The sequence below is a fragment of the Quercus lobata genome, chromosome 9, assembly GCF_001633185.2.
Source record: "Quercus lobata isolate SW786 chromosome 9, ValleyOak3.0 Primary Assembly, whole genome shotgun sequence".
In the NCBI taxonomy this organism is placed as follows: Eukaryota; Viridiplantae; Streptophyta; class Magnoliopsida; order Fagales; family Fagaceae; genus Quercus; species Quercus lobata.
In genome coordinates this window covers 17,556,342-17,569,857 of record NC_044912.1, presented here as the reverse complement: position 1 = coordinate 17,569,857, position 13,516 = coordinate 17,556,342, and the positions used below count along the sequence as shown (strand labels likewise).

Genomic DNA, 13,516 nt, shown 5'->3' with positions numbered 1-13,516 from the left:
TAGAAAACTATGATGATCCAAAATTGATTAAACATGCCCCCAAGTGGCTATGAGTGTTGGAAGAATTTTCAGATCCATTTACATTCGTGAACAAGTCCAGTTAAAGTCTCTTGGCTCTGGCACTTCTTCACACCTTTTCATTTGTTTCTCCAAAAAATAAAAAAAGCCCAAATCGACCCAATGTACAAAAACCAAGCTTAAATTAAATGGGCCAGTTTGAACAAAAGTGAGCTAGAGATGATCTTATTTGCAGCGTTTCATTTTGTTAATCAAGTTGCCAAGCACTAAAGCAAATTCTTTCCCCAGCTCCAATTTTAAGTCATAAACAATTTGTAGCTCCTACTTCTTTCAAGTTTCAACGAATTCCTTACCTGCACTGTTTTAAGTTTTTGATATTATTATTAAAAAATTCATTTGAAGGTTCATGGCTTCTCTATGCATGAACACACCAGACATTTCAAAGGGAAACTTGGGTTCGTTGGATTCACAATAGAAAAGCACCCATTGGCACCATCGACGGCCCAAAACAAGTAAATAAAAACACATCACTTGGGAAGGCAAAGTTGCTGTGGCCTTTTGCCACATCCATGAAATTGCTTGAACCATGTAAACTTTCAAGTGGTATATATTATTATTTACGACCAAAAATAGAAGGCTGTTTTACCCCTGTTTGGTACATGATAAACATATTTAAGACGATGGTGGTCACTGGGACTAGAACATTCCACTAGAACAGCCATTCAGGTTTGGCCTCAACCAAGAACAGCATCAAGCTTCAAATTAGCTTGGTAATCCATCCCTTTGAGCCAACCACGGACTAGTTTGATGAGGGATACTGCGTAACAAAAATGGCCATGGCTGATCATTATAAAGAGCCAGCTATAGGCGTATATTACATGCAGAACCCCCTCTAGACTCTTACTTCCACTCATTAACTTGATGTATTATAACTGAACGTCTAATCTCTTCGTTCACTTGCCGATTTTCTAAAAGATATGCCAGACTGTACATCGCGGCAGGCATTTAATCCTAATCTCTCTGAGTCAGTCTGCCTACAACTACTACTATTCACTAACTTTCTACAATGTCTAGCCGAGTCAGAATGCAAAAAAGTAACACCTTTCTGGCCTCCCAAATCCACCAGCCTGCTACTACCACTGGGTGGTCTGTCCCGAAAACCATTACCTTCCATTGCTGAATTTGCACAATCAGTTTGAGAACCACTTGTTTCAGGGAAACCTGAAGCATTCCGCTCTGAATAAGAATTGGGCGAATGCTTCGAGCACAAGGGTGAAGAACAGGAAGAGGAAGAGGAAGAACACGTATCAGAGTCAGAAGGGTTCCTTAAAGGGCTGTTCCAACCATGTCCTGAATCACCAAATATGCAGTCAGGAAAGTCATCAGTGCTGGCAGAATCGCGGGTGCTATCAGTGCTGCAGGAACCTTCATCAGAGTTGTGGCTGAGCAGGGATGAATTGTCACTTGATGAGTCCTCTTCTAGTATCCTTTGTAACTGGCAGTACCTTGTGTAGAAAGATACAAAGCCGGTGGAACCATCTCGAGAATTTGAACCAGAAAAATTTGGGGCAACACTTGGATGTGTGGACAGGGACCTTGGTATGGATGTATTCTTCCCATTGAACCAGGATGGTATGACTTTAATTTTGGCATCTGAAGATAATATTCTCTTCCTTATCAACCGTGGGGCCCTTGGTGAGCACCTGTAAGGTAGTTAATTAGTCAAATACCCATGCAATAAACTATGGAAATCTTAATTTCATACTCAGAGAGAGAGAGTGAGTTCAGCTCCTGAGATCTATTACCTGGCATATAGCAGCAGGTATGCCCCTTTTGTCAAGACCCTTTCAAGTTCAACAGCAGTTACCTACCCATGACCGGCACAATGATTAAAATTTTGTAATTCAATGTTTCAGTAGGACAAAGTATATATAAAACAAGAAAACAAGAGGATATAAAACACTAGATGCAGGCCCATTATTGGGATTCGTAGTTTCTACAAGGGTCCAAAAATTGACTCGAAGATCCAAAACACCAAAAGATCCTTCATGCATATCCAATTCATAAAAATACACCACATTTTCTCTAACAAGTTTTCTAATTTTCCTTCAATCTTCACAGATGCAGGTAAAACACAACTTTTTCACCAACAAATCACAGTAGAACATCAGTCTAGAAATCACAAGCAATGGAGTGTAGCTCCATAGTCACCCTCACCCAAAAACAACAATACTTAAATAATAATAATAAGATGAAGATTAAAGGTGCCTTGAACTAAGCAGCTTGCCTAAAAACAATTAAATGTCAAAAAAAGAACTTTCCATTGGAGGAGACGAGTCAGGAGACCTCAAGTAAAATTCAACACATCCAATGCTTAATATGGATAAGTAGAGATAAAAGTGTGAATTTGGCATATGAAACTGGCTTAAGAAGTGCAGTATCAAATTTGAAAACTTACAGAGCTGTCATCAATCTTGAACCACTTATTTTGGCTGTTCTTAACATAGCACACATAATGACCCGAAAAAGACGCATTCATGATGTCCAAGTGTACCACCACTCCATAAAGCCTATATATAGGTGACGTATCACTGGTTCCACTACAAAATGGTGCCAAGTCCAGGATCTCTGGAAACCGAATTGGCTTATTGAGTTTCCCAAATTTACCTGACTGTAATACCAACATTTGTAAGTAATATAATATGAACTTATAACAACATAAAGCAAAATAACATCCTTGATGAAAATGTCAAAAGAATACCTGAAATCGCTTTAGTGCTATTGTAAGAACATTTGGAGCCTCCATTATTGTCAGTTTCTTCTTGGCCCTCTCATAAGATTTACATCTGATTAAAAAATAATTGTATATTATTACAAAAAGTGTATCACCACTTGTTAAGCTAATGCTTCCAAGGAAAATAGAGAAATTGCATAAAGGAAACTACTAATTATAGACAATAAATAAAATCAAAATAAAAATCCAGAGGCAGGTAAGAAATGATATTGCTTCATCATAAGCCAATACAAGAAAATATGATGTCATGTAAATTAAAAAATGGGTCATAAATTTCACATACAAGCTCACCTGCACCCCTCTCCAACCAACCCTTTCAAAAAGAATATCATGGAAAAGAAAAAAAAAAGTTTTAACATGTTAAAATTAAAATAAACGAATCATATGTTTGTCACTTATTAAAATGACAATAGTGCTTCCCCAAACCAATGACTAAACGCTGATCTCTAGAAGACACCTGATCAACCACTATCTATCAATCACCCTGTGAGATTTATGTCTACTTTTTTCTGATTGTTCAAACTGTGGTTAAACAGATCTACTTCAGACCAATAGTTACAGTTTCAGACTTTCAGTGCACATATTCTGTTGAAGTCAACCATTGCCACATATATAGAGAAACGAAAGTAAACATAAAATATAGATATTTGTTACAAGAATATGCAATGGAAATCCTTGTATGATAAAACCATACTAAAAGAGAAAACTTGTACCATAAGAAAGTTTTTTACAGTTTAAGGCTGATATGGCAGAATTTAATAAATGACTGATAACAGATTACTTAAAAGGCTCAACCTCAAAATCCACACATCAACCAGACTTGATTTTGTGAAAGGAAAACTGATTGATTAGTTTTGCCTTTTTAGCGTCACTGAAGCATAGGATGACACACTCTCCAATGTATTGCCAAAAGGCTCATTTGTTAAAACCTAATTGAGCTAGAGCATTTAGGTTAAAAAAATATCAATCAACTACTGCTGCAGCAAAAGAATTCCAGATTATAACACCAAAATATGCTCTCAAGAGCTTTATAAAACACAGTAATCCAACCTGCTACACTGGTACTTGTTTTCACCATCCAAAGTCTCAGTTGCCGTAAATTGTTTAAGGGCCTCTTCCAGGGTTCCTATATCTCCTTCAATCTCAACAGTAAGGTCCATCATCCTTTCGTGGCGCTCAGACTTGCCTTGGCACTTTGTACATTTAATCTGCAGACAACAGTATCAAATTTATATGCATTACTGACATCCCAGAAGAAATGTTATCACAGGTTGCCAATTAGAATGGATTTAAAACAGTTAAAAATGCTCCAATTAAAAGACAAAAATACAGTGCATTGGTAGGACAACTAGCATTTTGAATAGCATTAATTCTCATAAAGACAATACAATACCTTCGAACGGAGATAGCCTCCAAATGTAAGGCCCATTAAAGTGGTTTCTTCTTCCGAAGAGCCTGATGCCTTTAACCCAGCTTCCTTAAGGCAGACAGATTGCATTGTATCAATAGCATACCTGTTATTTTAAATTGTCAGTTAACCCATACATTACTCTTTGACAGCTGATCTGTAGAAACATAGCAAGGCATAAACTAGTTTATGAAAGCCAGAATTTAGAAAGCACACCGTAGGAACTCATGTGCATCCTCTTCTCTCCCATTACCAAGCTGACTTCCAATATTTTGTAGTTGTGAAAGTATCTTAATAGGAGATAGTGGAGAGCTCCCTTCTTTTGCCTTCAAAACCAAACTTTCCAACTCACAGGTGAAACACCATTCTTTCTTTACACCTGAAATAGAAAGAATTTAAAATAAATAAATGAATTATCTTCATTTTACACAAAAGCTACTAAGGATAATATATAAATAGTAAAAAATTTAATGGATACATGATGGAGACCATGATCATAAACATACATGCTTTCGAATGAAGCCCTTGCAGAAAATAAGCATGCAAAGGAGGAGTGAAAGCTAAGCACTGGAGCACTGCATTAGCATAACAGCTGCAAGGAAAAAGGGAAGAATATGAATTATGAATATATGTTAAAGCAGCATAAGAAAATTCCTTGTAAAAAAGGTAATAACATAAGAGCAGAAGGTCAAGATTTCAACATCTGCAAAATAAACTCCATATTCAGCTATGGACAATGGAGAAATAGCATAACTCCCCTCCACACAATAACATAATCTCATTACACAAAATTAAAATGAATTGAGACAAAATTAAAACATAAAGCAAGTTGCAATTCAATTGATATCTCACCACACCCCATAGCAAATTTATAAGATGCTTAAACACAGGCATATGCCTCAAGTGCTGACACAGGAACACATAGGCATGCCTGCATATAGACCATTATAAAAGCAGTATCCAGCAAAAAGTAGTGTATCTCTGTGCACATGCAAAAAAACACGCATGCATTGAACCAGAGCAATTTAGCAATACTATGATCACGCCTTACACATTGACTAATGAAATCAATGTGCTGTCTAGGTGAATGTTTCTTCAATCTATGAGGGCATGATAACAAGTGCTATTGTAATGTCATCAATAATGTATCGGCAAAAGTTCTTAACATGTGAGATATATAAATAAAAATATAGCACATTCAAAGGTTAAGATAATAATGCCATCAGAATAAATGGCATAAAACAAATAAAAATTATAAATTCACCATATATGGTTGGAAGATAAATGGCTGTCATTGAGCATTACAATTTTACAAATATACATAATATGATAATGTGTGTGTGTGCACGCATGCACGCGCTCGTGTAACAACACATTAGGGCATACAAATTGACAACAATAATACATTATGGACCAAGAGAAGATAAAACAATGTATTGAAATCAATCATAAAAATAACTGCTGTATTTCCTGTATCATGCTATTAAAGAAGTTGAAAGCAAACAGCAACAAGATTTCATGAAGAACTTACCAGAAACATACAACTAATACATGCTTCCTATAAAAAAATGACCATTCTACATTACCTGTTTCCACAATTAAAAAGGCCACAAGGGCTCAACTCCACCTTGTTGCAATGATAGAGCTTGACAAACAATTTATATGGAAAGAGCTCCTGAAAAAACAAACACATAGTCAAAATAGAAATTCTATTGCATCCCAGAGTTTAATTCTATAGATGCAAAGAACACAAGTTGAAGCAAAACCTTTTCAGAGTATCTCTTAGTAACCTCACATTCATCCTTTAATGGATAGTGCTTCGACAATTTAGATCCACTGAACTGATTAACTACCTTCTGCACAGATGATTTCAAGCCACTCCTAGAATTTGGAGAAGAATTTGTAACCTGGGAGGGTATAGAAGCACTAGCCTGAACACCATCAACCTTTCCATATTTAACTGGAACTGAATGCCCTTCAGAACAAGAAGCTAAACGAGCATCAAAAGCACTAGATGAAAAAGATCCAACTTCTCTAGACTTCAAAGGGTGTGAATTACTGACAAGGTCATTAACAACATGCTTTGACCTTGCAGAGATTGAGGATGGCATGTTACTGGCATATGCATCACCTGTACCCATTGAATCTCTTGGATTACTTGGAGATCGATGAACATACGAAGAGGATGATGACATAGACTTAACTTCTCTGGACTTCAACGTATGTGAATCACTGCTAGTGCCATTATCTGTACGACTAGACCCTTCACTGTTCAAGGATACAGAGTTCTGGCCCTTTGGAGAATGAACACTAATGTTTTCTGATAAAGCTGCTCTGTCAACACGCTTAGGAATCCTCGAAGCACCTTTAAGAGCATCATCTGATACGGTACCTTTTATCTCAGCACCTTGTGAATGCAAAGGAGAAGTGCTTTCAGAAAAATTGAATGAAAAATGTAAGGCAGATCCAGAATCAGATAATTTACTCTTGCTGGATCCATCAGAATTGGACAGAGCAGTATTATCTGGGGAATCACTTGTTGACCCAATGGATTCAAGAGTTCTACCCCAAAAATCAGAAGACACAGCACAATTTTCAGCATTTGAACCCCCTTGTGAGTGACTATTCCCCAAACCTGAACTACTAGTTGACACACTCTGACTCTCTCCTTCACTACAATCAGGTTTGATCTTATCTAGTTTACTTGATTTACTATGAACACCTGCAGAATCAACTAAACTAGCAAACTTTGGAGATAACTTCTTGACTTGGTTCATGTTGTCAACACCAGTAGTCTCAAGCACATCGAGGGGATTATCAACAGGCACATTTACATCCGATCCCCCGGACTCATTCGAACTTTCACCCACAGAAGCATCGTCAGATACTTCACCACTGGTGGTGGAACCAGAAAATCCAGAAAACGAGTCACCAGATGCTTCGGAAAAAGAATCAGTCCCTTTACCATCTCGAACAAACTCCACTTTAACACCATCAACCTTCTCAGATGGAGATTCGTCAGAGCACCCAGAATCGTACAGAGCAGGTTCCTCAGGAAACGTTTTGATTGGATTCGCATGCTGCCCGCCTTCACTCTCAAGACCACCGCCATCGATTCCATCACGATCAGCAACACTAGGAGGACGACATTCATCCTTGTGACCTTGTCGCCAGTGTGCTATCTGGCATTTCCCGGAACTACAAAATTCAAATCCTTATGTCACTAACTCGAAACATAACATCACCCTTAACTATTCAATATTCACTACCAATTACATATCAACATAAAAATGCCAATGACCTCTATCTCAACTAACACCTCCTTCCCTTAGGTGCATGTGTAACTTAACAATAAAAATAAAATAAAATACGCACCATAGTCTAATTTACTATCAGGAATCATTTAGTGGTTCGAATCAATCATCATGAAACGGACGCCATAGAATATAAATCTTATTGTTGTATCTATGAAAACATAAATTGCTAGCAGGATTTTGAGCACAATTAAGAATCTAATATGCTAAAACTAACAATGCCTCTCGAATTTCAATTCACAAAATACAATACCCCCAAATTAAACAATTATAAAACCAAATTAACAAGTTAGTCAAAATTTCTATATTTGGCTACAAAAAAAAAAAAAAAAAAAACTGTACCAGTATCTAACGGCCTTGCATCGAGCACACCGAGTAGTAGTCGGAGAGTAACAAACGGCGCACTGATAATTCGTGGAAATCGGAGCTGCCGCTGCTGGCGCCGGCGCGGCGACTGAGTCGGCGGGGCTGTGGCTGTAGCTGTAGCCGTAGCCGTAGCCAGTCGTGGCTTCGAGCTCGACTCTAGCGGCTTCTTCTGCTGCGAGCACCAAAAGCCGCTTGATCTCGGCTTTTCTGGCCACCGAGAGCCGCCATTTTCGCCTGATTAGAAACCCGATCGCCGCGATGAAAACCAAAAATAGGCTCTGAAACCCTAATATATACCCGATATCACGCATTTATGTTCTCCACCGTTCGATTATACACATCCAGCGACTGCGAGAACACCGGAAAATCCAGTTATCGCCACCGCACATAGATTTCTTGTTTTCAAGTCTGGAAATGGTCGGCCAATCGGAGCCGTTTGATTTAGGCGATCACTGATCAGAAAATGAAACAAACCGGAGATATATAGTTTGGTGAATGAGCGAGTGACAGTGAAGAGAAATTGAAAAGGGAAAAAAGGAAAAGCAAAATCCCGCGGATTTAGAATTCCGTAGATAGGGAAATGGATCCAGTATTTAGGGGTGAGAACTGAGAAGAGAAAGTGTAAATTTTGGAAGTAAAATAAATGTGTTTTAAATAATACTCTCTCCCTTTAACCCAAGAAATAAAATATATAATAATACTCTCCCTCTGTCCATATTCTTGGTATGTTTGGAAAATCCAAATATAATCGGAAGGAGCTGGTTTAGAACTTCGTGATTTCTGTTAGATTTTGTGCTTAAAATTTTTTGTCAACATCGTGGACCACTCCACTCCTAAGAAATTCATCTCTGGTACGTGTGGATGGAGAAAATGAGAAATACAAAGATTGACAATACACACGTTAAATAGTCAGACTCAAATAAAAAAAAAAATAGAGATAATATTAATTTATGAGCATTCACTTATGATAATTGTGTTTTATGATTAGACGAATACATCAATTGACCTCATTAAAAAAAAATACCAATTAATTTTAGTATAGATAAAGATTAAATTCAAGATTTTTTATTTAAAAATAAAAAATTTTATTAATTAAACTAACTTAAACTTTTTTTGTTTGTAAGAAAAACAATCAAAACATTATTTAATACATTATTTGTGTTAAAAATGTACAAATATCTAAAATTATTTTTCATTAATTTAATGTAATTTCTGTAGCATTTTCTTTTAAAATAAAGAGTAAAATATGAATTTTATTTATTAATTAAAAAAAAAAACATGAAAGTGTAGTTTCACTATTGGAAAAAAGAAATTAATTAATTAATTAATTATATATATTAATAAAATACTTGAGAAATTTGATGGTCGGGGGAAAGGAATTTTGTTTTCAGTAGGTATAGGAAAGCGTGAATTCTTCGCTCACCAAATATTCGGTTTTAGGAATTGAACGAGCCGGTTCGGACCGGAGAATCTAGCTGTTCTGCCGGTTCGGTTTGGGGATTCTATTTGTTTATTGGTCTTTAACGTGTTTGTTCTTTTTGTTTTTTTCTCTGCCTTTTGCGGTCGGTCTTTCCAAATTTTTATAGTGGTGGAAATCGTGGTGTCAGAAAGTTATTGGCTTTAGAGGCTTGCTAGTGCTGATGTGAGCATGTGATTGTGGGGCCTATGGGATTTGGAGGGATGTGATGGGGGGGGGGGATCGGACGGTGGATATTGGCTTGTGACGGCTTGATTTGGTGGTGGGAGTACGTGTGACTATGATGGCTCACTCACCGGTTGTTTTCTTAAGAATGACGGTGACATATATACCTTTAACCCTCCTTTTTATTTTGCAATGTGGCTTTCATTTTTGTGATCCTATGCACTAAATGAGAACGTGGTCTGTCTATATCATGTCTATATCGCATTCATATAAATGAGATATAAGATCAACAGGTGAATACTGTTAAATACGTGTTATGTCTATGCCTTATTCATGAGATATAAGATCAACAGGTGAATACTATTGGATACGTGTCTTGTCTATGTCACATTTGGTGTGTGATGTGTAGCCATAATTGTTCTACATTAATCACAGCATACTATTGAAATAATTGTCAAATATCATGTCATGATTATGCGTATTGTTTTCCTCGTATTGATAAATGATGTGCAACTGGCAAGGAATGAAGTATAAACCATTCTACAAGTAAGTGCTTTTCTAGGGTATGGTAAGTCCTAAATGATATTATCTCCATCTAAAAAATATTGGTACTATTAGGTAAAAACTAAAAAGGTGAAATTTCCAAAACTATTCTTATGAATTTAAAGTATAGAAAATGAAGCATTGATTTTTTTTTTTTTTTTTTTTTGGTTAACAGGAAAATAAACTAAAACTATCCCAAAGTACAGGTGAGACCAGCGTTCACAGTTCTATTAACATACATGCCAGCCAAATCCGAATTAACTAAAAACAAAATAAAGCATTGAATTTTTAAATAAAATAAATGGTAAGATAGAAATTTTATATATTAATTTTAGAGATGACCAACAGATGGACGAACATAACGGCTTAAATACTTACTAAATTGTTTTTCTAATATTGGTAAGTGAGCTGCAATGGGCATGGGATTAACGGTTAACCATTCCACAAGTAATTGAAAAGCTTTTCAAGGTATGGGATGGAACTTATATAATACTATATAATATTTGAAATACAAAGGCAAAGACTTTACCTAAACATAAAACTAATTTTTGTTCCTTATGTCGGTGAACTATAAATAAATAAATTGATGACTAATAAATTATTTATAAGATGAGTAGGAGTGGACTAAGCATGTCCCATGGAAACATAGGTTAGATTTTCTATATTCGAATGGTGTTAGGTCAAAGTTGATGCCTAATTTTTTTTAACTTTAGCTCTTGTTCACGGTAGAGACTGCATTTTTCTGCAGCTTGAGAGAGACGGCAAACTAAAGCTATTGAGTATTTCCTAGAAACTAAAGGGCTAAATCTTGGGTGACAATGATGATGACTGTGTTGACGGGGCTATTTGTTTTCGTCCTATGGTATTCTTTGACGTACGAATTGAGGAAAAAAAAAATGCCTCTTGACGTGACAAAGGACAGTGCACATGAGGAATAACCATGAATTGAAGTAACTTGAAATGTGGAGCACATTACCATGTTTTCTAAAGTTGAAACCTATGTTCTATTCCATGATACTAATACAGTAATGAGTTTGCTTGTTTAGAAATAGTATCATCCTATGGTGTGCCAAGACATCGATTAGTTTATAGGTGTAGACAGGATCGATCCTCATATCTCTTATTTGATGTCAAGAGACTTTACCAGTTGAGCTAATTGGAACCCATCAGTAATAAGTTTTTTTTTGTGTAAACGTAGTTTTTTTTTTTTTTTTTTTTTTTTAAGATAGAAATTTTACTCTAACCTAATTTAAGTATATATGTGTGCAAAACTCCCTCCTAGAAACTTGAACCTTGACTCTTGTCTCCCACACTTCACAAATACTTATACTTGTGAAGTAACTACCGCACCAAGGGTGCACAGTAGTGTGTGAACATAGTTCAAATTTTGTTCTTTAATTGACTGATAAAAGGATTTTTCATGAACCCTGTGATTTGAATTTAAGATTTAATTTGGGAACATTGCTACCTTCTAAAATAATAGAAATTTCAATTATATGTTCTAAGAAACTATTTGGAAAGTGCATATTATTTTATGAAAATTAGCAACAAATCATCATGCTTTAATGTAGTAAATGATATGCAAGTAACTTATACTTTCTACAAACTGAAACATATATATTTGTAGAAAACCCTACCAAGTTAGGCCTATTTACTAAATTGGTTGGTATTGTTGCAACAATTGCTCTTAATAATTTCTAAATCTATTGGGAAAGTGCAGATTATTTTATGAAATTAACAAAAAATCATTATTCTTTAATGTAGTTAATGATATGCAAGTAACATATAAAAAACTGAAACATATTTGCAGAAACCCTACCAAATTAGGCCTATTTACTAAATTTGTAGGTATTGTTGCATCAGTGCTCTTAATTATTTGCTAAATCCAGCAATTAACATGTCATACACATACATCAATTGGGTTGTCATATCCTTTGTTACCAAATCAAAGTGAATGCATTGATACATGAGCTATAATTAGAAGTTATGTAACAGTTGAGCAAAAATTTGGGTGTCACATTATCTATAAACTATCAGAAATCTCATTGCACCCATCAAATATATGGCAAGTATAGAACAAAATGTTGTTTATATATACACATCATAAATAAGGAAGTTGTGGGAAATTAGGGTTATTAATTTTCCATATCTTGGTTTAAAATTGAGGCTTAATCATACTTTTATACCTCACTTGATTCCATGAACAACTATATATACTTTCTAACCATCGACAATTTAAAATTGTCACACGCATAGTGATTGGGTTGTCAGATACTTAACAAATTAATCAAAGTAAAGGCAGTGACACATGAGCTATGAGAAGCTATGTAACAATGGAACAAAAATGTAGGTGTCACACAATCTAGAATAAGAAGTCTTATTGCACCCATCAAATATATGACAAATATGGACTCACCAAGATATTTTGTATCTATATATACACACATCAAATATAAGGAAGTCTAATCAAGGAAATTAGGGTTATTAGCTTTTTCATATATTGATTTAAAAGTGAGGCTTATTCTTCCGGTTAAACCTCACTTGTTTCTAGGTACAACTGTACTTTCTAAATTTAACAATTCAATTTTTTTGAAAACTTGTTGGGTTGTAAAAATATGAAAATTTCAATTATTGTGAGAAACTATTTGGAAAGTACTTTAAAAGCAAAAATGCCTCTAAAAAAAACCTACCAAATTAGGGCTAATGACTAAAGTTTGTAGGTATTTTTTATTCCTATGAGTGCTCAAAATCATTTGCTATAGGAATGAAAAATTAACAATTTAACATGGTCGTAAATACACATACACCTGCTGAGTTGTAGGATCATTGGTTACCACTTACCAGATCAGAGTGAAGGCACTAATACATAAGTTATAAGAAACTATGTAACAGTGGAGCAAAAACAGTATAAGAAGTCTAATTACACCCATGAAAACTATGAACATTATGGACTGAACAAAATATTTTGTACTTATAGCTCTATACATTCATATCATAAATAAGGAAGCCTAGTCAAGGAAATTAAGGTTATTAGACCTTTCATATCTTGATTTTAAAATGAGGCTAAATCATACAGTCAAACCTCATTTTTTTTTCTATTCACACTTATTACTTTTACGCAATAACTATTTTAATTAAGATGAGTCAATATTAAAAATAAGCAATCACAAACACACACACTTGTGAGAATGTAATTGTTAAGTGACCAATCTTTTATTTTGACAAATTCTCCCTCATTATTATTATTTTTTTAAATATAGAAAGAATTCTTTACTTGTACTCACTACTAACTATATGGCCATTCTCTTCATTTTATTTTAATTTTTTTACCTCTTAAAAAGCCTATTGCATGTATGAATTACTTTAGTCAAGATTACTTACCCCCACATGGCACAGGAGAACAAAAATGTAGCCAACAATTAATGTTTGTG

The 13,516-nt window shown here is 35.2% G+C and overlaps 1 protein-coding gene across 1 annotated transcript; it reads right to left on the bottom strand.

The window, feature by feature from the left end:
- Nucleotides 1-598: 598 nt before the first annotated feature.
- LOC115959223 (ubiquitin carboxyl-terminal hydrolase 16-like) lies at nt 599-8,750 on the bottom strand. Its single transcript, XM_031077555.1, has 11 exons — nt 7,877-8,750; nt 5,987-7,418; nt 5,807-5,895; nt 4,727-4,812; nt 4,437-4,599; nt 4,206-4,326; nt 3,863-4,020; nt 2,780-2,864; nt 2,477-2,689; nt 1,824-1,885; nt 599-1,721 (listed from the first exon to the last, which is right to left on the bottom strand). Exons 1-11 carry the CDS (start codon nt 8,209-8,211, stop codon nt 959-961), a joined length of 3,507 nt encoding a protein of 1,168 aa, XP_030933415.1. The 5' UTR covers nt 8,212-8,750; the 3' UTR covers nt 599-958.
- Nucleotides 8,751-13,516: the final 4,766 nt, after the last annotated feature.

Coding starts and splice junctions, on each gene's coding strand:
- LOC115959223 (XM_031077555.1), bottom strand. CDS start 8,211: ATGCGTGATATCGGGTATATATTAGGGTTTCAGAGCCTATTTTTGGTT. Junction 4,327..4,436: donor GATGCACATGAGTTCCTACG/GTGTGCTTTCTA, acceptor TTAAAATAACAG/GTATGCTATTGATACAATGC. Junction 1,722..1,823: donor TACCTGCTGCTATATGCCAG/GTAATAGATCTC, acceptor ACTACCTTACAG/GTGCTCACCAAGGGCCCCAC.